At 46.8% G+C, this 26,042-nt stretch overlaps 6 protein-coding genes across 6 annotated transcripts; 3 read left to right on the forward strand and 3 right to left on the reverse strand.

Moving 5' to 3' along the window:
* Positions 1 to 1,835: 1,835 nt before the first annotated feature.
* Positions 1,836 to 6,791, forward strand: MGYG_03891 (ATP-binding cassette sub-family protein; the record flags this gene model as incomplete). Its single annotated transcript, XM_003173670.1, has 4 exons — positions 1,836 to 1,957; positions 2,010 to 2,490; positions 2,559 to 5,257; positions 5,312 to 6,791. 4 exons carry the CDS (start codon positions 1,836 to 1,838, stop codon positions 6,789 to 6,791), a joined length of 4,782 nt encoding a protein of 1,593 aa, XP_003173718.1.
* A 1,169-nt stretch (positions 6,792 to 7,960) lies between these two features.
* MGYG_03892 (hypothetical protein) lies at positions 7,961 to 10,146 on the forward strand (the record flags this gene model as incomplete). Its single annotated transcript, XM_003173671.1, has 10 exons — positions 7,961 to 8,215; positions 8,303 to 8,450; positions 8,519 to 8,549; positions 8,617 to 8,883; positions 8,952 to 9,167; positions 9,234 to 9,324; positions 9,392 to 9,632; positions 9,693 to 9,786; positions 9,866 to 10,063; positions 10,125 to 10,146. 10 exons carry the CDS (start codon positions 7,961 to 7,963, stop codon positions 10,144 to 10,146), a joined length of 1,563 nt encoding a protein of 520 aa, XP_003173719.1.
* A 368-nt stretch (positions 10,147 to 10,514) lies between these two features.
* Positions 10,515 to 15,120, reverse strand: MGYG_03893 (brefeldin A resistance protein; the record flags this gene model as incomplete). The annotated part of the gene is made up of 4 exons (XM_003173672.1): positions 10,515 to 10,544; positions 10,604 to 14,158; positions 14,216 to 14,685; positions 14,736 to 15,120. 4 exons carry the CDS (start codon positions 15,118 to 15,120, stop codon positions 10,515 to 10,517), a joined length of 4,440 nt encoding a protein of 1,479 aa, XP_003173720.1.
* A 4,045-nt stretch (positions 15,121 to 19,165) lies between these two features.
* Positions 19,166 to 19,968, forward strand: MGYG_03894 (hypothetical protein; the record flags this gene model as incomplete). Its single annotated transcript, XM_003173673.1, has 2 exons — positions 19,166 to 19,784; positions 19,838 to 19,968. 2 exons carry the CDS (start codon positions 19,166 to 19,168, stop codon positions 19,966 to 19,968), a joined length of 750 nt encoding a protein of 249 aa, XP_003173721.1.
* Positions 19,969 to 20,635: 667 nt separating this feature from the next.
* Positions 20,636 to 22,610, reverse strand: MGYG_03895 (amidophosphoribosyltransferase; the record flags this gene model as incomplete). Its single annotated transcript, XM_003173674.1, has 6 exons — positions 20,636 to 20,716; positions 21,014 to 21,388; positions 21,486 to 21,975; positions 22,070 to 22,299; positions 22,381 to 22,509; positions 22,572 to 22,610. 6 exons carry the CDS (start codon positions 22,608 to 22,610, stop codon positions 20,636 to 20,638), a joined length of 1,344 nt encoding a protein of 447 aa, XP_003173722.1.
* An 856-nt stretch (positions 22,611 to 23,466) lies between these two features.
* MGYG_03896 (RNase III domain-containing protein) lies at positions 23,467 to 24,423 on the reverse strand (the record flags this gene model as incomplete). The annotated part of the gene is made up of 3 exons (XM_003173675.1): positions 23,467 to 23,628; positions 23,690 to 23,922; positions 24,015 to 24,423. The coding sequence occupies 3 exons, from the start codon at positions 24,421 to 24,423 to the stop codon at positions 23,467 to 23,469; spliced, it is 804 nt and encodes a 267-aa protein (XP_003173723.1).
* Between the last annotated feature and the right edge of the window lie 1,619 nt (positions 24,424 to 26,042).

Consider the following 26,042-nt stretch of genomic DNA (forward strand, 5'->3'; position numbering starts at 1 on the left):
ACCGAGGAAACCCATAAAAGGCGCCTTTCTGGGAGGCGGTTAGGGGCTGATTGGCTGTATCAGCAAGCCCCTGAATAGCCAAATGGTAAATCCCGGGCCTGGTCTCTCTCACCTGCCCCAGCCTTCCCCAGATTCAGAGCTCGCTGTGAGACACTGCAGGAAACCTTGAACGAGGTCTTTGATGCCATCTCGATCGATCGATCGCTGTGCGCACCTCCCATAGCCAGGTCATATGCTCATGACCAGGAGACAAACGGCATCATTAGCCTTCGCCTATGGAGGCTCGTCTCGTACCCTCAAGTTCATGTGGCCGCCGCGAAGGGAGATAAACAGCGTCCTTCCATGAGACTGACTGTCTGGTGGCTTGCAGCCTCTGGCTCGATTGTGTCACCGCCAGAGCTTCAGTTGAGAATATTGGCTGATAGCCGTCGAAAACAGTAGTCTTCAGTAGTAGTACGGAGTACTCAGTAGTAGCCCTTTATATCTATGTTCTTTCTTTTGGTCGGATTATGATGCCGTCGCCATTGATATACGGAGTAATCATCATCAGAGAGACAACGCCTGGTCTTCATTTTTTGTTGTACACCGTAGTTACTGAGACCAGAGGAGATGGTTAAATGTTCGTGCTGGCCGGTCAGCGACGCGCAACAAGGGCGGATCGAGCATCTCCTGCCACCTGCTGCGTACTCTGTACACGTACGCCCTTCCCAAGGCAGACGACTCCAGGGCTTTTCTATGGCATCGAGTGCGTCATCTTTCCATCGCTATCCGGCCAGCGGTCGTATATAGTCAACTAGTTATACCAACAGCAGACGGACCGCCAGCTCGCTTCTGAGCGAAACAAAGAAACTCGTCGTCGGTGCCTGACAGCGAGTCATACAGCTCTTTTTTGACCTTGGGCAGACTCATCTATCGGTGCTTGAGACCGACCTATCGTCATCATCATCACCGTCGCAGGCCAGGCTTTCCTTTAGCTCTAGGTTAAGGCCGTTAACTAGGAAGTCTGCGGTCTTACGGACGAAAGGAGGCGTCTGCGCGGAGAGAGCACGACCCAACACCAACACCAACAGACACGCAAGACGAGACGAGGACAAAGGCACGATCAACCCTGGAGAAGCCGCTTCTTCATCAGACAGGCCGTCCTTGCTGACGACGACTTGGTGCTATCTATATCGCCGCATTCTGCTCGTTTGCATTGCCGGTGTCACTACGCGCCCGTCGTGATGGCTGCTTCACCCACGGCAACAAACGGCCGGAGGATCACATCAAATCACTTGCCAGCATGCAAGTCTCCTTCAGACGAAGGATTTTGATTAAGCCCAAGGGGACAAACTCCCATGCATGCTCTGTATGCTGTCTTATATGAGATATCTCGCTGCCAGCCAGCGTCGAAAAAGAACGCCAACGCCTGGCCCACCTTGGCCCTGCTTCGGCTCGATAACCATCCGGAACTCCATCAATGCAGCCTTTCTCGTACGGCAAAGTCACTCGTATAAGAACTCCGCCGCAGAAGATACTTCTGTCTTTTGTGCCTCTTTCACCTGGAAATGAATTAATGCTCGAGTCTTGAGTCTTGGCCTGCTCTTTGCCCTGGAACATCCGCCACGCTCTCCGCGCGTCATCGGCGCTTTTTCTTTTTCAACCTGATATCTCAAGCAAGACAGCCATAGCCGCTGTATATATGCTACTTTATACCCGTTATCATCCATAGCATCGCTACACATACTTTTCGTGCATCTACGATGATACGCTGTGTCGAATGTTAATATCATTTACCTTCTTGATATCCCGAAGACTGGAGTGAAAAAAAAAAAAAAAGAGGGCCTGCCATAACGATGGCGTTCACCAGGCAGGTCTGGTCGCTGGTCAAAAAGAACTTCCTGCTTGCGCTGGTTCGACCATATATTACAACGCCACTGCGAGCCTTCGTGCTTCCGGTTATTCTTATTGCTTTCTTGTGAGTACTTCTGTCTAGAAATCTCAACATATCAACTTACTCGTCTGCCCAGATCGTTCGCTCGTAACTTATTCGTCGTCCCGTCGAAATATGGAATTGCACCATCTACTCCCATTTTACCCTTTGGTGAGGCCCTGAAGGCAGTGTCCTCTTCACGGACAAATGTTGTCTTTGTCAATAATGGCTTCGAACATGGTGATATTGCGCGGGTCATCGACCGGGTGTCTACACCCGTGCGTGCGAGCGGAAAAACTGTCACTGTCTTGTCATCGGTCAATGAAGTCCAGGATATATGCAAAAGCTCCATTTTGGGGACGAGTTCCTGTGTAGCTGTAGCTGTCTTTGCTTCTTCCCCGAAGGAGGGAAATGGCGGCAGATGGAACTACACTATCAAGGCAGACGGGGCTCTCGGAAAGAACATCGATGTCAAATCGACTACCAACGATGCCCAGACATATATTCTCCCTTTCCAACATGAAATTGATTGGGCTATTGCTTCTGTCAATGGGACACATGGGCCAGTTAACAAACAGGTCAGTTTCATGGATGGTCTAGGGCTGAACGCTTTATCATATCTAACATCAATACAATATCCCTACAGGTCTTTCAATATCCATATACATCAAAGTCCGAAGAGGAACGTATCAAGGACAACCGTATTAGATATACTGGCACCATCATCAGTATTCTAGCCATCGCATTCCTCGTGGGCAGCATCGGTATTACCTATCAGTTAACCGGTCTCGTTGCAACTGAGCGAGAGTTGGGTCTCTCCCAGCTTATTGACTGCATGATCCCAACTACGAGCCCCTGGAAATCTCAAGCTGCACGCTTCCTTTCTGTTCACCTCGCGCTTGACCTTATCTACCTTCCGGGCTGGATAGCAATGGCTATAATACTAAAAGCTGTTGTATTTACGAAATCCTCCGTTGGCATCCAGATCATTTTCCAACTCCTGGCTGGCCTGTCCTTGGCCTCGTTTGCATTGTTCGGAGCATCTTTCTTTAAAAAGGCACAGTTGAGCGGAATTACAGTCGTCATCACCTCCTTGGGCCTTGGTATTGTTGCTCAAGTCGTCCACCCCTCCAGTTCTGCTGCTGTTGCTATTTTGTCCCTCCTTTTCCCACCCATGAACTTTATTCACTTCGTCGTCTTCATGGCGAGATGGGAAAGACAGGATCAAGCGACCAATCTCGTGAAAAGCGCCCCCGAAAGCCCTTGGAGTATCCCTGGTATTGTATTTTGGATATTCGCTATCATCCATATCATAATCTTCCCCATCCTTGCTGCTGTTGTCGAACGTTTGCTCCATGGAACCGGCTCTAGATGCAGGAAGAGCATAAGGTCGGATTTAGCACCATATGCCGTCTCTCTTAGCGGCTTTACAAAAGAGTACAAACCAAGCTGGTTCCATAGAACCATCGCTCCGATATTTGGAAGCCGACGTGAAACCGTTTTGGCCGTTGATAACCTCAATCTTCATGTTAACAAGGGTGAAATCATGGTCCTTCTCGGAGCGAACGGCAGTGGAAAGTCAACCACCCTCGACGCCATATCAGGAGTTTCGAAGACCACATCCGGCGAGGTGTCCGTGGCATACCCTGAAAATGCCGGCGGTTTTGGCATGTGTCCGCAGAAGAATGTGATCTGGGATAAGCTTACCGTTCAAGAGCACATTTCAATCTTTAATGGTCTGAAGACTCTCGGCAAGCCAGATAGCAAGGCGGACATTGCGGAACTTGTAGCAGCATGTGACCTTGACAAGAAACTGAATTCTCGCGCCGGAACTCTGTCTGGTGGACAGAAGAGAAAGTTACAGTTGGCTATGATGTTTACTGGTGGATCTTCCGTATGCTGCGTTGATGAGGTTTCGTCTGGCCTAGACCCTATCTCCCGACGAAAGATCTGGGATATTCTCCTAGCGGAACGAGGAAAACGAACTATCTTGTTGACGACGCACTTCCTTGACGAAGCTGACGTGATTGCGGACAGCATTGCCATCTTGTCAAAGGGTGTCCTCAAGGCTGAAGGTTCTAGTGTTGAGCTTAAGCATAAGCTTGGATCCGGCTATAGGATTTATGTATACCAGGGACATATATCTGAAAAGCTACACTTGCCAGAGACATTGCGGACTGAAATTCTACATGACCAGGTTATCTATACCGTCGCCGATTCCTCGCAGGCGGCTAGGTTCGTTAGCCTCCTGGAAGAAAATGGAATCACCGAGTACCGTGTCAGTGGCCCAACTATCGAGGACGTCTTCCTAAAGGTCGCCGAGGAAATCTATAAGGAAGCCGAAAACTGGGAAGATGACGGAAAGACTGGCAAGGCCTCTGACCAGACGCCACATCTTCTTACCGGTCGCCGCATCGGGATGGCCCAACAAGCCTGGGTCCTCCTATGCAAGCGAACTACCATCCTTCGTCGGAATTACCTCCCTACCATCGCTGCGTTCTTGCTCCCAATTATCGCAGCTGGGTTGGTATCTCTCCTAATGAAGGATTATGAACTTCCAGCCTGTACAGGACCCGCTGCATTCTCTCAATCAAACGTCAACTCCATCTTGAACCAAGTTAAGCTGAAATTGGTGCTTGGGCCAAGCAGCAAACTTTCGGCAGGCAGTCTACTATCTCTTGGTGGAGGACTGGGAGGAGCTGCAGGCGGTTCGCTACCAGCGAATGTTACGGATGCTTTGCGAGATGGCACTCACATCGTGAACTCCCTTCAGGAGTTCAATGATTACATTGCCACAAACTTCCGGAATGTTACTCCCGGTGGGTTTTATCTTGGAGATGACACTTCGCCGCCAACATTCGCATGGAAAGGCAATACCGGCCCTGCCCTGGCCTCGATTCTGCAGAATCAGATGAACAATCTTTTGAACAATGTTTCCATCTCTACCCAGTACCAGATCCTTGAGGTTCCATGGATATCATCAGCGTCGAGCACACTCCAACTAGTTATCTATTTGGGTCTGGCTTTATCCGCTTACCCAGCCTTCTTCTCTCTTTACCTTACTATCGAGAAACTTCGACATGTCAGAGATCTACACTACAGCAACGGAGTCAGAAGTCTTCCGTTATGGCTGTCCTATCTTTCGTTTGATTTCGGTATCGCCCTCACATCGACTGTTATAATGGTGATAATCTTCAGAGCCGTTTCATCTAGCTGGTACCATCTAGAGTATCTCTTTGTCGTCTTCTTCCTTTACGCCATCACCTCGACATTGTTCGCTTATATCATTTCGGTGTTTGCTGCATCTCAGCTTGCTGCTTTTGCCTTTGCTGCTGGAGGTCAAGCGTGAGTAATTCTACTCTTATGTTTAAGTGCAATGCATTACTAACAGCCGTTTAGGGTTCTATTCCTTGTTTATCTGATTGCATACATGTCTGTCGTCACCTATGCCCCAACAGACCAGGTACAAAACCTCCTACTGGTTGTTCACTTCGCCATTGCCGTCATCTCTCCCATTGGCAACGTAATCCGTGCCCTCTTCGTTGCCCTAAACGTCTTCTCAACAATCTGTCGAGATAAGGAGATAGTCAGTTACCCCGGAGATATTACCGCATACGGCGGTCCTATTCTCTACCTCATCTTGCAGGCCCTAGTATTATTCGGCTTGCTTTTGTTTTGGGATTCGGGCCTATCCTTCCGACGCTTCACCAAGAAGAAGCAATCCGATGGAGAGAAAGAGGTTAACGGCGACCCGAACCTTGGACATGAACTTCAGCGTGTGTCGAGTTCCAATGATGGCCTTCGTGCCGTCAATTTGACCAAGTCATTTGGAAAATTCACGGCAGTCGAAGATGTTACTTTTGGAGTACCCCGTGGTGAAGTATTCGCACTCCTAGGCCCCAATGGAGCTGGAAAATCCACTACCATCAGCCTGATTCGAGGAGACATTCAGCCCTCCAACAGCAATGGTGAGATATTTATAGAAAATATACCCGTCACTACACAGCGAGCAGCTGCTCGGTCCCATATGGGAGTTTGCCCACAGTTCGATGCCATAGATCAACTGACCGTATTGGAACATCTGCGATTCTACGCACGCATTCGAGGAATACCAGATGTCGAGCACAATGTACGTGAAGTCATTCGAGCCGTTGGCCTGACGCCGTATGGAAACAGAATGGCCATGCAACTTTCTGGTGGAAACAAGAGGAAGCTGTCTCTTGGAATCGCCTTGATGGGAAACCCGACAGTTCTACTGTTAGATGAACCGTCATCTGGAATGGACGCTGCTTCGAAGCGAGTTATGTGGCGCACCCTAGAGTCTGTTGTCCCAGGCCGATCGTTAGTCCTAACGACACATTCAATGGAAGAAGCCGATGCACTCGCTTCCCGTGCCGGTATCATGGCTAAACGAATGCTTGCCATCGGCACTACCGACGACCTACGCCGCCGCCATGGTAACGCCTATCACGTCCATATCGTCCATAAGAACGCACCACATACCACCATAGCAGACATGGAAGAAATCCGTTCTTGGGTTGTCAACACACTTCCCGGTGCTTCCGTCGAGCGAAAGACGTATCATGGACAGCTGCGATTCAGCCTTAGTAACTCATCATCCCTTTCGAGCAACGGTACATCCGATTCACCAACGCACCAACCGGGCGAGGACGACTATATCTACGCGGACTCTCCAGTATCCGGACGAAGCAATGAATACCATGATAGTGGCAAGGTCAGCACCAGCAAGCTATTCTCGCTTCTCGAGCAGAACAAGGAGAGACTAGGGTTCGCTTATTATTCTGTCAGCCAAACTACTCTTGACCAGGTGTTCTTGACCATAGTTGGGCAACATGATATCAAGGAGGAAGGAGAGTAATGTTTTCCAATGTTTCGATACCCGTGTTCTTTCCTGGTAGCACAGCTATAACTACATTCTCTCATTGCTTTTTCTTTATGTTTTACGAAATTTAATCCTGTTATTTGGACTTGTACATTCTCCTTTAGATGCCTGCCCGTTCCAGATAAGGCCTTTGTCATTTACGGTAGAAATATATATATCTTTTTTGTTCGCCAATCAACCTTCTCTTGTCTATGCTCATGATCGTCTGGCAGCATTCCTCGTTAGTCTCTACCCGTGATCCATGACGATGTCAAGACCATCACTTGCTTGTATAGTTGATTCCTCGTCTGGTTACCACACGGAAATGCTCCGTCAGCCGCAACCGCCAGACGCCAAACTTTGAAACAAGAAACTCCAACTCCAGCCGAAACGAAGAACTAACGACCAACAATCTTTAGTCTATGAACTGTTACCAATTCGTACATATTCAAATACTTCATATCTTCTAAGGACGCTCCATACATTGCTTCAGACTCTCAGCTGGTGATAGTTTCAGAAGATGCCAGCCACTTCATCTCCAATGGCATCATCATCACCCTCGCCCATTTCATTCTCCAACCCCAGAAAGGGACATTATATTTTATCACCGATGCCTAAGATTAGTGATGAGCACCAGCTAAACTGCAACCTTAGCTTGATATAACAGCTTCAGGCCGGCGTCATCTCCGCTCCCACCTTGCCTGGGATGAGGCCCAAAGTCTGTGGCCAGCATATTGGCGAGACTTCGCCGATGCCATCAACCGCAGGTCACTGCTAGCCCTTTGTTCTAGTTACCCCGAGAAGCACATCCACCTCGGCCATTTTACCGGAGCCCAACTAAACAGTTACCCTAGGCTTGCTGGAGAACCCTGTTGGTGAGGTGGACAGCTACTACCTGTGAGGGTCCGGGAGCGTCGGCATGCAGTTAATCAAATATCTGATATCACTCAATAACCACTCTGCTCCGAGTGCTTCCGTGGGCGACAGTCAAAGACACCAATGGAATTATTTTTTTTGAATAAAGGCTGCACCGATCACAATTGTTACACAATCTGAGATTGACCAAAACTTTCAGCTCGACCGTGACCGTTACATTGTAAATATACCTAATTCTTTTCCTAAAGCTGAGCCTCAATTGACAGCCAGCAAAAGCAGATAACCTCATCATGAAGGCCGAACGAGGAGATGGGAATGTGGCGTGGACCTCGGAGATAGAGAGTGCCAGACCAGTAGAGGTGCCTCAGTCGAAATGGAAAATCTCCAAGTCTGGGGGCGGCGATACTGCCATGTCTCTATTCACAAATCCAGACGAAATTTACGAATACGTTGACCCGAAAGAGGCACGAAAGCTACTATGGAAAATTGACTTGATGATTCTCCCTTATCTCGCTGTTTGCTACGCGTTCTTCTATATTGACAAGGTGAGTAGATTCGGGGACAGATAAGGACACAATATGTCTTCCATTTATCGGGCTATATTGAACTGATCTTATTTCGGCGACTCTTAGACGACTTTGAGCTATGCAGCAATCTTTGGAATTCGAGAAGATTTGAATCTCAAAGGGACCCAATACAGTTGGCTCAGCAGCCTCTTTTATTTTGGATTTTTGATATGGGCGCTTCCAACCAATTTCATGCTGCAGAGATATCCAGTTGGTATGCGTTTAACTTTTAGTTCTCTATTCCCTATTTTGACTAGAATTGACGTATTTCAATGCCAATAGGCAAATATCTGGGAGTGAACATCTTTCTGTGGTCAGTTCTACCTTTATCTCCATTAATATTTGCATTATAATGGAATACTAACCTGTGTCATATATAGGGGCTTCTTCCTAATGCTCCAAGCAGCCTGCAAGAATTTCACTACACTTGCAGTTCTCCGTACTCTCGCCGGTGCAGCGGAGGCGTGTTCCGACCCCGGGTTTCTCCTCGTCACAAGTATGTGGTATACTCGAAAGGAACAACCTGTACGGATAGGCTTGTGGTATACCGCGAATGGATTTGGTATAGCCATAGGTGGCCTCCTTGGATACGGAATCGGAAGTATTAAAGGAGCCTTGCCATCTTGGAAATATGAGTTTATCATCATGTAAGTCAAATCTGCCATTTGTTTCTAGCCTTATTATTTGCAATATGTTACTAAAACCCCTACTTCAGTGGTGCATTGTGTTGCGTTTGGGGTATTGTTATCTTCCTCTTTCTTCCTGATTCCCCAGTGACAGCCCCATTTTTCAGCGAAAGGGACCGCCGCAGGGCTGTCGAGCGCATTCGATCAAACCAAACGGGGATTGAAAACAAAAAGCTTAAGCCATATCAAATTAAGGAGGCATTCCTGGACTACAAGCTTTATCTGTTTTTCTTGCTTGGAGTGGCGTAAGTGGATTTCTTTTAGCCCCTTCTTGTAGTAACTTACTCTAACATTCAATAACTGCTTTGCAGGTGCAATATTCCTAATGGAGGTATTTCAAATTTTGGAACTATAATCATTCAGGGGTTCGGGTTTTCCACACTTGTCACTACCTTAATGCAGGTGAGATCCCTCTACTCGATGCAAGGGTACTGGTTATATTCGAACTTAGCAAATCAATCCTACCTAGATACCATACGGAATTATCATTGCAGTGTCTATCTTACTCTGTGTATACCTCAATAATAAGTTTGAGAACCGGCGATGTCTCTTTATTATTTTATTTCTTTTACCAAATATAACAGGCGCATTCGGACTCCGGTTTCTTACCCATGACCAAAAGGCTGGACGGCTTATTTGTTACTATTTGACTGGACCGTACAATGCTGCTTTCGTCCTAATACTCAGCATGCAAATTGCTAATATAGCTGGTGAGGCATCTACATTTCCTCTCCAGTATTTCCTTTACTAACTTCAGATAATCCACAAAGGACACACAAAGAAGGTGGTTACAAACGCCGTGCTATTCTTAGGCTACTGCACTGGTAACATCGCCGGTCCATTCTTCTATATTTCAGAACAATCGTATAGACCCCTGTTCCACCTGTCTACGCTTTTAAAATAATATCTAGATATTATACTAATTCTTAAAACGTTCATTCAGGCCCTCATACCCGCTTGGTATCTGGTCGATGATAGTATCGCACGTCATTGAAGCAGCGGCCATCTCGCTTCTCGGGTTCCTTTTATGGAGAGAAAATAAACGACGTGACCACATACAATCCCAACAAGAAGGTGGATTGAATGGTCGGGACCTTGACTCTACTGCATTCTCTGATATGACAGACAGAGAAAACCTCAAGTATGCTTCACCAGTACAACCATCTGCACCCCATTCCCTTGTTTCCTTTTGTTGCTTACAGTACTGACTTGTTGTATAAATAATAGCTTTCGATATATTTATTGACTGCCTGTCTACAGGCGTATATACTCGTTATTTACTTGCTCTGTACTTATAATTTTGTCATCGAATTATAACGTAGAATGTAGATTCAGTTATTCGTCCTTGTTCTGCAATATAAGCCATTGACATCGGGGAGATGGAGTATATGTAATAGTTAATTTTAAGTCATAGAAAAAACCTGGAAAGAATATTCATATGTTCTAGATGCTATTTAGTAGTATTATTTAATGTACCCGGACTTGAGTTAAAAAGGGTCAAAGTATTAAACCGTCCGTTAGCCTTTTTAAGGTGTATATACATATAATGTATGAAAACTTTTTGAAAATGGGACACGAATTGATGGCGCCGTCTATCGGCGGTTGAAATTGAGATATCGAGACTAAGGAGACTTTTCGTTAGTAAACGTTCTATATAGTTAACAGAAGATATGATGCTCACCCCGATAAATAGAAGCAGTAAATTTGATCCGATAAATGCGGCAAAAATACCCAAATCTCTCCATCTGTTGTCAAAAGACATCCCAAACACCCTGTAGAATTCATCTCCGACCTTATAAGCACAGTATTCGCACATGTCGGTGGCATTGTTGACCAGATAACCTGGTCCGTTGTTGGCAAAGAATTTCTCCATATATGAGCCACAGGTTTCACCAGCTGGCGCTGTAAAGCGATTCAACTCTAGTCCTGCGCATTTGACCTCTTGTCCATGAAGTTCGGTCACAACCATGCCGCTGACCAGTCGAGTAAAAGGATCCAGCTCATGAAGCCAGACACGCCAGAACTTAGGAATTTGGGGCTTTGGTATAGCAACGCCGCAAAGTAATACGAAGATGACCATAACCGGTGGATTCAGAAGAACAGCTGTAAATGTGCTGGGCGTTAAAGCCGAAATCACCTGCCCTAAAGTTACAGAGAATATCTCAGTAATTAGAACCATGAGGAACTGATATCCAGCTCGGCTTGGTTCGTTGGAAAGCCCAGGCATAAAATAGAGTGGTAGATAGAAGCAGGCCGCACAGATGATGCTGTATGGGAGTTCAGCGAGCACCATCGCCAAAGCAAATGGGAACTGGCGATAGGCCTTTGCCGCTGACTCTCGGTAGAAAATCAGTCGAGACATATCGTATTTGGGCTCTACCTGAGCTAGAATTAAGGCTGGCAGCACGGTGACCTGGAAGATAACGAAGACACGATACTGGAGGGACGTTCGCGAATTATTTAAATTCAAAAACATTAACCCAGTAATCAAAGCAACGGCAACGTGGCTGTAAAGACGGGTGAAACCGTAGTTGGGAGATCTCCAGAAGGACAGGTTCGTGCGGTGACACACAACCTTTATTTGATGCCATAACGGGGTTGCGTACTCTTTTTCCGATTCTGGATCAACTGCTTGGCCATCAGTTATCCGGATTCGATCCGACTTCATATTAACAATTTCGGCTTTAACGTTTGCGAGCTCAGGGGACGTGCGCCAGATATCACCCCAGTCTCGGTTACCGATGCGAGGAGCTTGACCAGCACCAATTGCATCCAACATCCATTCAGCAGGATTTGCTTTAGGAGGGCAGTCTGCGCCATTTCGGTGAAAGTAGTCAATCAAATCACTAGCATCTCTACCAATATCACCGAAATAAACACACTCACCCCCGCGCTGGAGCAATAGGAGACGATCGAAGTTTTCAAACAAAGCGGAGTTAGGTTGGTGAATGGTGCAGAGGATGGCTTGCCCAGCAGCAGCGAGTTTGCGAAGGAACCGAACAATATTGAATGCGGACTGGCTGTCAAGACCGGAAGTAGGCTCATCAAGGAACAGCAAAAGCTGTGGTTTAGCTGCTAGCTCTACACCAATAGTCACCCGCTTTCGTTCTTCAACTGACAGGCCAGTCTCAGGGGTGCCAATGATGGCATCTGCAAGGTTTTCTAACTCAAGGAGTGAGATAATTTCTTCAACATAGGCGAATTTTTCAGACTCAGGAGTCGCATACGGCTGGCGAAGTGTTGCAGAGAAACGGAGTGCCTCACGAACAGTCTGGGTAGATTCGTGTACGTCCAGCTGCTCGGCATACGATGTGCCACGCTGGAATGCAGTGCCTCGTAGGCGGCCATCAACAAGAACATCGCCAGTAATGACTCCAATATTTTTCCGGGAAGCAAGAACGTCAAGGAGTGTTGTTTTACCAGCACCACTTGCACCCATCAAAGCAGTAAGCTTTCCTGGCTCGACGTACCCGTAAATACTATTCAGAAGGCGTCGTGTACCTCCAGGCACTGGGACTTCATAGCAAAGATCCTCCCATGTTAATACAGACTTCGATGCAACTTGCAAATCTGACCCAGAGTTGTTGCCTCGCTTCTGTTGTCGGTCCTCCTTTTGTTTCATCAGGTTTTCATTGAGTTCCTTGAGGTCTTTGGACTCCTTGGCAAAGAAAGTGACAGTCTTTCCACCAGCTCCATAGGTAATGACCTCTCCAAGAAAAGCGTTGGTGAATAAAAATGTAGCAATCAGAACAACAATTATTCCCCAGTTTCTCCACTGGTCAGCAGTTTGGTAATTGAATGCTAGGCTGATATAACTGGAACCTGGTATGGTGGCCGATCCTGGGCTACTGCCAGGCAGGGTACAAACTTGATGGGCAATATCCGAATATCCTGGCCCGGCAGGGATAAGAGAATCAGACTCACACTTCATGGTAAGGCGGCGAAACTCATTGATCATCATAGACGAAAAACCAAGGCCCAAGGGATTGATGTAGAAGATCCATCGAAGCCAGACTTTTTGACTATTCCATTGAATCAAATAGCCCGACGTGAGCACGTAGAACGATAACAACACTGAAATACCCTTTAAGGCATAATTAAAGTCGGGACAAAGACAGCCAACAGTACGGAAGAATAAGGTCATGGCAAGGTATCCGGTTATGATGATGAGGACGAAAGTAAAGAAAGCTCCTGCTTCCAGGACAAGTCCACACATGAAATAGACAATGACACTGAAGACAAAGATCTGAGCAGACGAGAATGCCATATCAACCACCACCTGAGCAATCCATAGAGCACTTGGACGGTAGAATGTAAAAGCTCGTTGTTTGTTTATGATAGGGCGCCCTACCATAGTCGATGCAAGTTCGCCGAATGCGTTGAAGGCGTTAAACAATAGAGACACAAACAAAAGGCCGCCTCGTGTAAAGGCACCACTGCTGGTGGCTGGGAGCTTTAGCCAAACTGTTCCGATAATTATGGCAATTGAAATTGAGGTGACCCATGAGACAGTAAGGGAGAATTTGTCCTGCCACTTGATCAAGAACTGTCGTTTCATCAAAGCGAAGATCTGAAGGTGGAATGGAACCGAATAGACGGAGGATTTCGATGTGAACTTCCGTTTTGCTTCATGATGGGCTACTTCAAAGTCTTCCTGGATATGCTTCTCCTCCTCAAGTTTAGAACGGTATATGGCCATCTCATTGTCCAAGTCTTTGCTAAACTGAGATTCATCAAAGGCTTTGACCAGGTCAGCTGGGGTAGATGGAGCATTTGTTTCATTTCTTCCATCTTTATATTCTCTTTCGAAAGGATCGGTACAACCAGTGAGGTAATCGGGCGTGGTTTGGCGTGGTTTCTCCTTAAAACCAAGGCCCTCAAAATAGGCACGGGCTCCACTGATGGGTCCAAAGAATACTTGATGGCCCTGGTCCAGGACCATAACTTTGTCGAACTGGTTGTATATGTTTTCGGACGCCTGGTATAGCGAAACAAAGGTGGTAGTTTTATATATGTTCGTCATTATCCGAAGAGATTTGGCGAAATCGAGGGCGGTGGAAGCATCAAGGCCACGAGTAGTGTTATCCCAAGCCAGAACAGTGGCTGCTGTGATCATCATTTCAGCAATACTAACACGTTTTCTCTCTCCTCCAGAAACTCCTCGAATGAATTGATTGCCAACCACGGTGTTTGCGGTATGTTCGATGTTGAACATCTTGAGGAGAAGATCAATGACCTATGTAACCATGTTAGGTATCTACATAAAAGGTTTTTAGACGTCCTAAGAGTTTACCTTCTTCTTGAATGCAGACTTCGAAAGGCCAGCTGGACGCTTGCCGGGGGTTTTGGTATCTAATGCAAAGCCAAGGGTCTGTTCCACCGTGAGAGAGGGATGATGGATGTCATCTTCTTGGTTGTAAACAGCCTCTCCACGATAACGTTTCGCGAACTTCTCGGAATCAAATGGGCCATAGAGGACCTCGCCATCAATACCGGTGTATCCAAATCGCTGATTTGCTATAACCTTTAAAAAGGTTGTGCAGCCTGAGGACGGCTTTCCCAGAACCAGTACCATTTCACCAGGCTTAGCCACACCTTTGAACTTTTTGAGAATCTCAATTTCCTCTCCTTTCTTCCCAAAACCCAACATGTTGTAGATTGTGGCAGGTAGATTGAAAAATCCAATGACGGCGTCAGGAAATGTGGGTACTGTGTACTTTACTCCGCCAATACCACGAACAGTAAGTCCATCCCAAATAACACCTCCATAGAGTTAGTAAGAAATAGTTGACGAGGTATGCCAAATCACTCACCGATTCTCTTTGGCCTTATTCCGGCAGCCGCCTCTGCATCTCGAGAACCATGAAGGGCAGCTTCCAGGTCAAAGGTTGAATTGCCCTCAGCGCCACTCTCGACATCGTACGAGCCCTTCTCATCTAGGCCATTTTGCTCTTGGGTGAACGGCCGTTTTGATTTCTCTGAGATTCTAGATAACTCTTTGCTCAAAACAGCAAAGTCTTCCTCGGCTTTCTGTACATCAACACCCCCGGTTGGTTGGGTCAACCCCTGGCGGTTACTATTCCTCAGGTTCTCTCGCTCACGCTCATAATCACTGTTAGTAAAGATGGTATCCGAGTCCGAACTTTCGCCAGGAATTTCAAGTTTGGGAGGATTAGCTCCCACAGGGTTAGAAGCCATGACTTCTCAGTCCTCAGTTGGATATCACAGTCGAATTTTTCGAGGCATAAGTTGAAACGCGCTTAGCCCTGTTGCTTTGAGATGGGTGGTCTGTAGCCTGGAGGTGGCCAAACCAACTATATATAACCGAAGGGAGAACTATAACAATGCAACAAGGAAGAGGAATCTCCTTTGTATAAAAACGGAACGAGCAACCAGGAATAATTTGTCCTAGATGTCACAACAAGGACAGAGCAGCCGCCTTTTGCTTATATAGATTGAAGGAGAGAAGAAAGAGACGAAGTAAAATTGATCAAACATTATTGAGAGATTTCAGTTTCTTACTTAACCTACTGTGGGGCCGGAAAAGACTCAATCTCGGACTTGAAAAGGCCGAAGGGGGTGATATATCTTGCACAGTTCCACAGTTGTCCGAGAACAAAGCAGTTGGCTGGTGCTCTGACATCGTATTCCTTTTTATAGCTTGTTGGGCCAGGCTTGGTTTGGTAAAGGTCTGATCCAACTTGTTACCTTTCTAGCGGGCGGGTGAAATAGCCGGTAACCATGTGCTGAGTTACCAGACAGCTTCTGGCAGCCATGTCAGTCTGCGAAGCTTGACTCTGCCCAACAGATATCTCCCAGGCCATGGCAGACCGCTGCCCCTGTCGCTGCATATGTACGATATGATGTGCGATGTGATTCATTGTGACTCATGCTTTATCTCCAGGGGCGGATATATGTATCAATGTTGCTTTTCGTCCTTTTCGTCCGCCGTCCCCGGCATCAGAAACAAAGTCCACACACGCCAAGGGGCTGCTGAATCAGCGTAATGGAGTGGGGCGGAGGCCGAAAGGAGTATAGAGCTCCTCCTTAGTCAGCTTGGCGGTTGGATGAAATTGATGCAAAACAACCAAGCAGAGGGCGTGGCATGGGACGAATACGACAGGGAAGACGCGTTGAGTGGAATTAAAACCAGGGGCCAAGCCGTCGCATGGCGGCCACGAAAATACGGAGAGGCGTGTTACACAAACGAAAAAGAACTGGCCTCGTTTTTGTCAGACGAAAAGCGCAGGGCACGGGGAGAGGCCCAAGATCAGTGTTCACCGGTATTTGAGCTCTGTCGCAGCGCTGGGGACCTGGTGACTTTGTTAACGCTTATTTGTTGTTATTTCTGTTTATCCCGGTCCAGAACATACTTGCTCCATAGCTTTCCCACTAACTCCGTTGATTCCGCTGGAGCTGTTTGGCTTCTCGTTTTCCGCTCCCTGGGACGTTGAAAGCTTCCAAGGCTTGTCGTTTGCTCAAACCCGAAACTACTGAGTCAGGAAGGTTTTTCAGATTACGTAATCCACTCTCGTATTAAAGTTTTTTTTTTTTATCTGATCTTTGTTATCTGATGAATGGATGTTGATGGTGTGGGGCATCTGATAAAAATTGCCTATAACAGGAAATCCTTAATCCTTCCAATTGAGCTAAATTACACTTGTGTATACCTACTACCTGCCTACCCTTATGTTCTTAATTGCTGCTAGGCACTATATACAGCGTTTTTATGGCCCCTTATTGGAATTTTGGGTATGCTGTTAACTATTCTCTCATTTTAAACCTACTAAATCCAAGCTTCTCAAAATAGAAAAAACCTGTATCTCGCTCCCTCGCTCGGATTTAAAGATGATCTTCACCCTCCATCGGCAATAATAACATCCTGCTCTCTTACCGGTACCTTGCGTGATCCTTCGTACAAAAAGGCCGGCCAATCTTCCGTAATTGCAGCACTTCAACCAAGCCTGAGACAAGGGCCTAGTCAGCAGTATTCTCAGCCTTAAACCAGATGGAGAAGACCATTATTTGTAATTTTTTCCAGTATCATTCAAGATATACAGACGGTAGAATAAGTGAGTTCCCTTAGCCTGCGGGCATAGAAATACATAGCTACTAGGAATTGGTGCCTAGTTAACGCATTTCACGACCCTATTGTGTATAGCAGCCCGTTATACGAACTTAAGCAGGTTTACACAAATGCCATCAAGGATCTCTCAGGTGGAAACACTAGTTGAGGAATCACTGCAGAAGCTTTAAAGCCCCAAGGTTATCGCTGCCACTATGATGAGGCAGGACATGACATTTTCGAGATTAAGATTGGAAATTGACGACGGCGCCGAAGTAGATCGCTGGCCGATATCTTCGACTAAGCGCAGCCCGAGCCCTTTTGTTGCTGATTAGTCCCGGATACCCTCTAGTTGTATAGGCTAATTAGTTGGTACTGAAAAATTGTCTAGGCAAGGAGCACCGCAGCCTAAATGGACGGGAGTACGGAGCAGTTCTCGTACCACGGTATTTGCGGCTTGAATGAACATGAACCGAATATCCGACAGCGAGGTGATCTTTGTTATATCTCACAGCCCGAGGTACCATCTTTAGGAGCATCCAGGCCGAGGATGATGATGCTCAGCCTTTCATGATAGTGAAGGTCCTGTTGAGGAGTGAAAATGTCTGCAACTACCAAGTATTAACACCTAACTAGGTAACTAGTTGCTAGTTTGGTGCCCCTAACTACCTAGTTAACCAATCACGTGGCCCACTCGAACTCCCACCCAGGACAACGTCGTTTTCAGTCAGGGTCAACATATCAGCGATTTGGGCATTGAGGAACTGTGCCTGGTACGGGTACGAGCGGGATCAATGCCCATCCTGGTTCTATCAGTAATCTAGACCGTCTGACGGTCCAATGATGACCCTGTCATATTCCATCAAGCACTTATTGCAGTATTTTTTGCGTTAGGACCAAGCATTCGCAACGCTCAGTGGCCCATCCTGCTACATAGACATCAAGGCGTCCAGGCGTCCAGCAGATGGAAAACCGGGGCTGATGTGCTTCCTGCGCCAAGTGGTCCAACTTCATCAGCTGCAGCAGCACTCATTGCCATCTCGTCGGGCCATATAAGACCAGCACGACCATCGTCCGAATCCCACATTCGAAAGACCATCTTATGTCGAATTCTTCACGCTCATGTGTTTTATGCGAGGGTTGCCTAGCTTGTTACTTGAAGACAACATGGTGACAGCCTTGAAACTTCATCTGCTAGGGTTCGGTCAATCTGGCCATGTCATTGGCCGTCATGCATCAAGACATCATCATCCAAACATCAATTAGTCATGTCACCCTGGGGGCTTTCTATTCAGCAGCATGAGATCAATTTGTGTATTAGGATGATACCCCGTCAAGATTGATATAGATTGATTTCAACAATGTTCTCTCTTGCCCTGAATGTCAATTTCAAGGCGCTCGTCGTGGCAATTTGCACAGCGGACGAGTCGACCCCTGACAGGGGTACAATCGCTCAGTATTTCCGCGGCTGACAAGTACCGAACTACAATTTCTAGGCCTGCCTGGAAGTCAATCTGCTTGGAGTCGATAAGATGTGGCCCCGCGTGCTCTCGACAATCCAACCACAGTCGCCCACATTTCCATGACAATCCAAAGCCTGTCATACCCCTCACTCCGTGATGGAAATCTCGGCTTCGGCTCTCCATGCCATAACTCACACTCGGTGGCTGGCTTCCTCACCATATCAAGCCTTCTCGCTGCTAGAGGACAGAGAAAGAAATGGTACATCCAGGTCATGACTTGGCTGCCGATTGGGTATCCACGCAGGCTCCTCGTGCGCACATGATAACCATTACCACACTAGGATGGAACGCAAGGAGGATCTATTACTGCAATCAGATGTTGATGCGAGGGCTCGATAAGTTCCTGGGGAGCACTACAAACCGCCGATATTGGTCAACATCTTTTGCGGCTCTTTGATAAGTATCTAAAGCGCTATAAGAAGTTTAAAACTGGCCCCAGAACAAACTCAATGGGATTGACGTCTAGCTGCGATCGTGCCGCATACTGAAAGAAGCCGGCAACCATTCTATCCTACCTTAAAAGTTGAAAAGAGAGGCAACGCAGCCCCGGTATTTTTTGGATATCCCCATCATCCTGCGATCAACCTATACTTTTCCGCGCTGGCGAACCGAACTCCCCGACCAGAATCTGCCCTGTTCTCCTTCTGTGCAGAAAATGGATGACGAGAGATATAAGGCACTAAGGTTCCTATTCAAGGTGGATTACATCGAACCAGAATACGAAAGGCTGGAGTATGATGGTGATGGGTTGTGGTCGCCTCCACACGAGTGCATTTACAACACACAATATTCCACCGGATGGTTGCAACGAACTCCGGAGCGGGTGATTCCTGCAAAAAATGTTGGAGAGGGTGATTTCGCTGTGTGCAGCCTTCTCTATAGATCATCAACATCATACTTCCTCACGGTCCCAGTGGACTGTCGAATCAACGAACGTATGCAAGACCATATTGAGCGGACAGAACAATCCTGGAGGAGGCTGCGTTTCAAGAACGATGAGAGGCAGGATCTATCAATAGCTACCTTCTCGGCTACCAGCTACACGCTTGCTGGGCGAGGGTCTCGCGACTGGGTACCGGAGCTTCTACCGGACTCGTACAACGATAGTTATTGCAGTCAAGTCCCCTTTACCCATCTTACAGGCGATCTTGCTCTGATCGTGGGCCTTATTGCTTTCTCCTGCCCGAGGGAACGAGACATATATTGCCTCTCTGATGTGATGCAACGATGCTTCAGGCCACCTCGCTGGGTCCCTCACCGATCAATCCCTCAAAGTAAGTCCATTTAACTAGCATACCATTTGTTCTTTTCTAACACATCTGGGCAGGAATCGACAGACATGGCGTGGTTGTAACTATCAGACCCGATCCAGAATATGGAGATCTGCGTGAGGCAAAGAGAGAATTACGGAACTTCCAAGACGGTAGCTACGGCGCCCTTTTCAGATCCCCTCTCTGAAAGGAGGTAATGGAGAGAAGATATGGATGCTTTCTGCTTTCTTTTGTCAACATACGTCCTCCAGATTTTGATTTACTGTTCTGCCACATCTACCTGATATACGTCCCATACACTAGCCAAGTTGAAGATAGCCCGGCCTTTTTTTTCTTATCAGTATCCCTTGATGCTCCAGTGTTACTTAACCATGAATCTAATCACACCAGGTGGTGGCGGACCCCAGCAAGTCTTCACTTTTCTCTTTTCTCTTTTCTCGCTCTCCCGCATCACTTCGACCCCTACCACCCTTGCTTCCAAGAATGTACATTGCCCTCTATTGTTGTCCGCAACTTTTGCATCTTGGCAGTTATAAGAAGCGCATATCTCGTTTGTAGGATTTTCGGTTACACGCAGCTCGTAAACTGATGCTGTCATCTTTCTACCCGGCCACCCTGTTAACGTTCACCGCTGGTTGCATGGGACAGTCATTCATATACCCATCCTAGCCAAATCGAATAGTTTTGAGAAGGTGGATTTTGGATGATATGTATCCATGAAGCATGGACTGCTTTATTCTCTCTTCAAAGTTATCATTGCGCTATCTTTGGTTGATAGTTGACATGCAGTTCTAAACGTCCAAGAAGCCCTTTTTCTTTTTGTTCAAATGATCGAATTAAAGTGACACTCAAAACTATTGGGCATCTGGCAAGCGAACTGCGATGTCTCCAGACTGAGTGATGTAGCGAACCCATGGTAATGAAGGATATTGTAGCTAACAGGCAATTTCAAGTCAGTATTGGTTTAAAAAGAAAAAGCAACACGCTTTAATACGAAGCCGCATTCTATGGCTGGATGTAAATGTGACGAAGGGAACACACGGAACGCGGGGTGTGAGAAATGTACAGCATGTCAAACGTGGCCAGGGAGCTTGACACTCGTCTCTTGGCACGGAATGTTTGAACAAAGCCAATAGACGAATGCCATAGAGTAACACAGTAGCATATACGTGCAGGAGAGGCAGACGGGACGGTAAGAAAGTAGGAGTTGAGATGGAGAAAAAAAAACATACCTTTGGCTCTGTGATCTTCAAGTAGCGGACTTGGATGCCACTTGTTGTAAAGTAGGGAATCTCAAACTTGACGTTGATGGGCCTCTTCCCTTTCCCCCCTTGTCCTGCACCACCCATGCTTCCACCAAACCCGCCTGTCATTCCGCCGCCATGCTCGTCATCTCCCTTAACGGATGGTAATCCTAGCTCAGCGCGCATTAGAAATTCTTTTCCACCGCCAAACTGTTTGATTTTCCATATGATGGCGGATTTCTCGGGTGCATAGTGAACTGTGCCCACGTTTGTCCGGAATCTCGGTGAGTCTGCATCTTCCGGTACGGGAACGAGAATTTCCACGTTGTTTGCTGTGCTACGTCGCTTAAACTGTGCTTTTGCCTAATTGAAAGAAAGTAGATGAGTCAGTTTTTATGGCATGTTTTTTTTTTATCTTTGCAAATGTGGTGCAAAGTATTTGGGGTATGGGGCAACACACCTTAAGCATATATTCGATGCGCGAGCCGGAGTGCGATTCCACGAGACACTCTACCCATATCAGCGGCTTCACTTGAGTGTTGAGTCGGTAACTCATTAGCTCGAATTCACCGTCTGGTGGAATAAAGCTAATTGTTCTGTCGTTTTCGAATCTAGACAGTCGTACGCATTGGTGGAACTTGACATCTTCCATTTCGACAGCTTTACCCCTAGTTGCTCGACCAGTTGTTTCGAACATCACTTTGTCATTTAAACCCAGTCGAAGTTCTGGCATGCCGCTAAGATAGCATTTCATCTTCACAGCACCCAATATCTCCGATCGAAGCACGTTTCCGGTAGCAGAAACAAGGAGGTTCAGCGATTCAACAACGTCCAGGAATACTTCATTTTTGCGGTATCGAATTCCTTCGCTTCTCCACGAAACTGCATTTGTGACAGCTATTGGTGGTCTTGCTTGTACTTCAAGCTTGTGCGATTCCTGGGTAATGTACCTAGATAGTAGAAAAAGTGGTTAGCCATGCCTACCCCTCATGGATATCCCATTTCGTATGCCATACAGCCGAAAGTGGTAACAGGTAACCATACTCTTGTAATATCTTGCTTTCTGTTGTTTGTGGATGGCCAAAATCCATCATCTCGTCCAACAGCTCATATATAATGACGAAGTTATCCCGAATACTCTCCTCCTCCAATTCCTTGAAATATTCAGTGAATACCTCAACAATCTTGTGTAGGAAGAGAAGTATTTCGGCGGCATTTGTGTTTCGTTTCGTAAGAGCAAGGAGGTACAGATTACTATGTCGGATATAAAGGTACTGTTCATTGCCGTTAGTTAGATGCGCCAACTAAAGCTCGGAAATATATGGACATTGTGTATGAGAGCGATGGCCACATACATTAACTCCTTCGGAGGAAAAGCAGGGTGGAACCGCCGAGCTCTCTTCTTCGGCTTCACTGAGAAGGATAGGGAATTTTTCGACGGCAGACATGGGGATGTCACCTCGATAGTTGCGGGCAAGAAGGGTCTGGTGGATGCTTCGGTTAGCTACAATGCCAGATATGAGAACAGTATCAGGGAGCGCTTTACCTTGCCCTTCAGATCTAAGAAAAACACTGCCGAAGCCATTGCTGCGCGAGATATAAACAAGGGGAGCCTCTTCAAATAGCTTATTCGTTAAAGGTCACGAAGGCAATAACAGCTTATTTATCTAGCTCGTCATAGTTTTGCTCGAAGTAGTTCAAAACGGAAAGGAAATCAAGGTAAATAAAAAGGCCGTCAATTCATCCCGTTATCTGTATCGTCGTCAACAGTCGGTTCAAGCAGTGGTTTCGCATCGAAGGCAGCACCTTGTCGTCGCCGTCGCCGTCGTCGTCGTCCGTCTCGTTATCCACGGAGGTTTGGCGTCGCTATCTCTAGACAGCCCGCAGACGTGGCCACATCGGGACTAGCGCCGCTCTATAAAAACTACGCTCCAAAAAATTTCCCCGTCCTTTCTTTCTTCTTTTCTTCACAAACGCGCATCCTTCAGACAGTGCTAACCAACACATCCAGTCCCTTTTTAAGGGCTGGTCTCTAATTTTGGCTTCTGGCATTCTGTCAGGTCATCTCAGGGTATTCAATTGCTGCGCTTAGCGATATTGTGATGCGTAGACCAAATTTCATGGACTTCATAAGAACTGGCCGGGCATTTTTTCCTTGTTGCGCGGGCGGTGTCAGAGAAGTCGGACAGTCAGTTATCTAATCATACAGAGGTGTGTAGTATACATCAGTGGTAGGATAGAGGGGGAGCTGAGGGAGCCATGTTTACATTCATCGGTCTGTTTGGTTTTGTTAATATAGTACAAGCCTGTTCACACACAAAATATAAAAAATACAAACAATTAAGAGCAAAATCTAAGGCTCAGGAGTTTCCAAACAGAATATCTTCAACGCCATACCGATGCCATAAAGCCAAGTGTAAATCTATTTACCGCACCGTTGGTCAAGCGTTTCCGCCGATTTGGAATCCCAGGGGTTTCAAGATTCTATCGCGGACGATCTCGTTTGCGACCTTGCTTCCGTGTTCGAGTGCAATGGCTCCAACAATTGCGTACATAGCATGGGTGTATATCGTGTCAACTCCAGATTCGGTCAGGTCGTGTTGCTAGATAGCCTGGTCAGCGGACACACTCTTTACTATATGTATATATCTTCCCAGCACATACCATTCTCGGTACCCATCTCATAACCTCATTAATGCCGTAATGTCTAGCTAGAGCAGACATCTCCTTCCTCCGCGTCAATTGAGACCTCGTGTTCTGAGACAAGACTTCAAGACCCTTGAGCGCAGCGGACTCATACGGCTGTCTTCCAAACGGATCTGGCTTTTGCGGTCGGGCATATGCTGCGGGATTTTGAACGAGGGCAAGAGATGATTGAAGGAGAATTATTTGTTTCCCTGCGGCGCAATCACTGTCAGCAATTCATTTTTCTAGTAATTTCCTTTTTTCATTTTGAGGTGCAGCATCTCAATGATATGTATAAACATACCGAAATAAGCCAATCGGTCATTGAAGCCCCTCCGCCCTTGATCAAAACTTTTATGCGTAACTGCTTGCCATTTAACTTCCTCCGACAATAACTTCTCCCCGTCTTGTCCTAGCATTCGCACGTAGAAGTTGTCCAGAACCACAGGGTCAGAGTTGACCTTGAATTCCGTTTTATTCGGGGATTCACGCAGTCGGACCGGAGCTTTCATAGCAGGAGGCGTTTGCTGCCATCGTGGAATCAAATTTGACACAGCCTGCTGTTCTTGGGGAGCGCGGGAGGATGATATTCTTCGTCGAGAACTTGGCTGAGACTGTGAGCAAAATGGTAGAACGAAGCGTGGTGCGCGCCTGCACGCAGGCTGGGCAAATCCAGCAGCAATGGTCTGGAGAGGAGACAATTTTGAAGCCATTGGAAGCAGTTAACGGCTTGTCAGTTATTCATTCGGAGGTATCAAGCGGCCGGTGAAACTTCGCTTTGCTACAGCAAAGTTGAAGATGTTCGAAAGCTACGAGATTTCTCACACGATCACGCTAGCCCCAATTAGGACAAGTGTCGAGCTCCTAACAACTTCCCTCACGCCAAACACAACGACAGCCGTTACATAGATGATACCATTCTGACTTATAGACTGAAGATGAAAAATTGTTTGTATATTCTTCTTCAGATTGACTGTCTTTACCAGTTGCCACTTGGTGGCCAAAGCTATTTTTCTAAGAGGATAGACTGGGCTCCCTGCTGGGAGTATTCCAATAACGAAGAGAAAGCCTCTTCCCTTCACATATGTAAACATTGTATCCGCCAATAAATTGATATGCGTATAACCAACTCGTATAGAGAACCTATACTGCAGATGATGCGCAGAGCTTCCACTGGTATACCCCGTCAGACAAACGCCATGAAGCTCCTAGTCTGCAGGCCATCCTGCGGCAATGTAGAGAAGATTTAATGCTTCCTGTTCTTAGAAAAGACGTTAGTCTTTTTGTTTGCTATTATTTTCATCTGAACCAAACGCCATGCCTTCGCGCAGCTCCGTTTTCCCTTTATAGGTCAGCCGAGGTGCAATATATTGAGATATATATATATATATGCTTATACCGTAATTCCGTTTGAACCATCATCCCGCTACCGCCTCGTGGGACTGGCCTCGACTCTGCCTTCAGAACATTGCACGAGAATTGAAAAACCCCGTTGAGTGTTTGTTATATTCTCCGTTTGATTATTGTTGAGTCTCGCATTCGCAGCGTTGAATTAGTGAAACGGGACCCGCGCGGGTATCCTTATAATAGTATCGTATACCACTAGAACTCAAGCAATAACTGCTGCAAACCTCCCCACGGGAAGGGAATAGGGCGGCCAGTCAAACGAGAAGCCGGGAACGCTGCCACGAGGGTGAAGCGGCAGCTTGCATGTTGCACTTAAACGGCCAACAGCCCAGGACAGATTGGCAGACGGGCAGGCAGAAAGACCCTGAAAACAGACCCTTCCTCTGCTTTTTCCTCCTTGTCCTCCACGTGCACTGTCTAGAGCTTCTGATATCCAAGCTAGGCTGGCTAGAACCTTCGATAGAAAACAGATATCTTGCTGTCCTGCTCTTACGTTACCTGGAGCCCAGGTTTTCTCTCGTTTAAATTTGCATACAACCTCTCTCTCTTTCTCTCTTTCTTCCTTATTTTTCCTTCACAACCACACACACTACTATCTCGCATTTGCACGCTTTCACTCTCTAATACAGCTTCTAAGCAATAACAAGCTCTATTCTATCTCTTACTTGCAAATTGCAAAAGTCACTGCAATGCCTTCCACCATGAACTCCTCTTCTGAGGCCCGTGGCTTTCAGCGCCAGACTCCAGGACGCTTCACTTCTCAGGGAAAGCCTGCTGCCACCAACAAAACCATCATCACTGAGCCAGAAGCCGGCAGCTTCTCTGTCACTGGGCCCCTGTCTCCTCGCCCAACTCCTCCAAACCCACCACCAAGCCCAGCTTGAATACCACTCCTCGGTCAACCGGCATTGTCAAACCAATCATA

The sequence above is a fragment of the Nannizzia gypsea genome, genomic scaffold, assembly GCF_000150975.2.
Source record: "Nannizzia gypsea CBS 118893 supercont1.3 genomic scaffold, whole genome shotgun sequence".
Lineage (NCBI taxonomy): Eukaryota > Fungi > Ascomycota > Eurotiomycetes > Onygenales > Arthrodermataceae > Nannizzia > Nannizzia gypsea.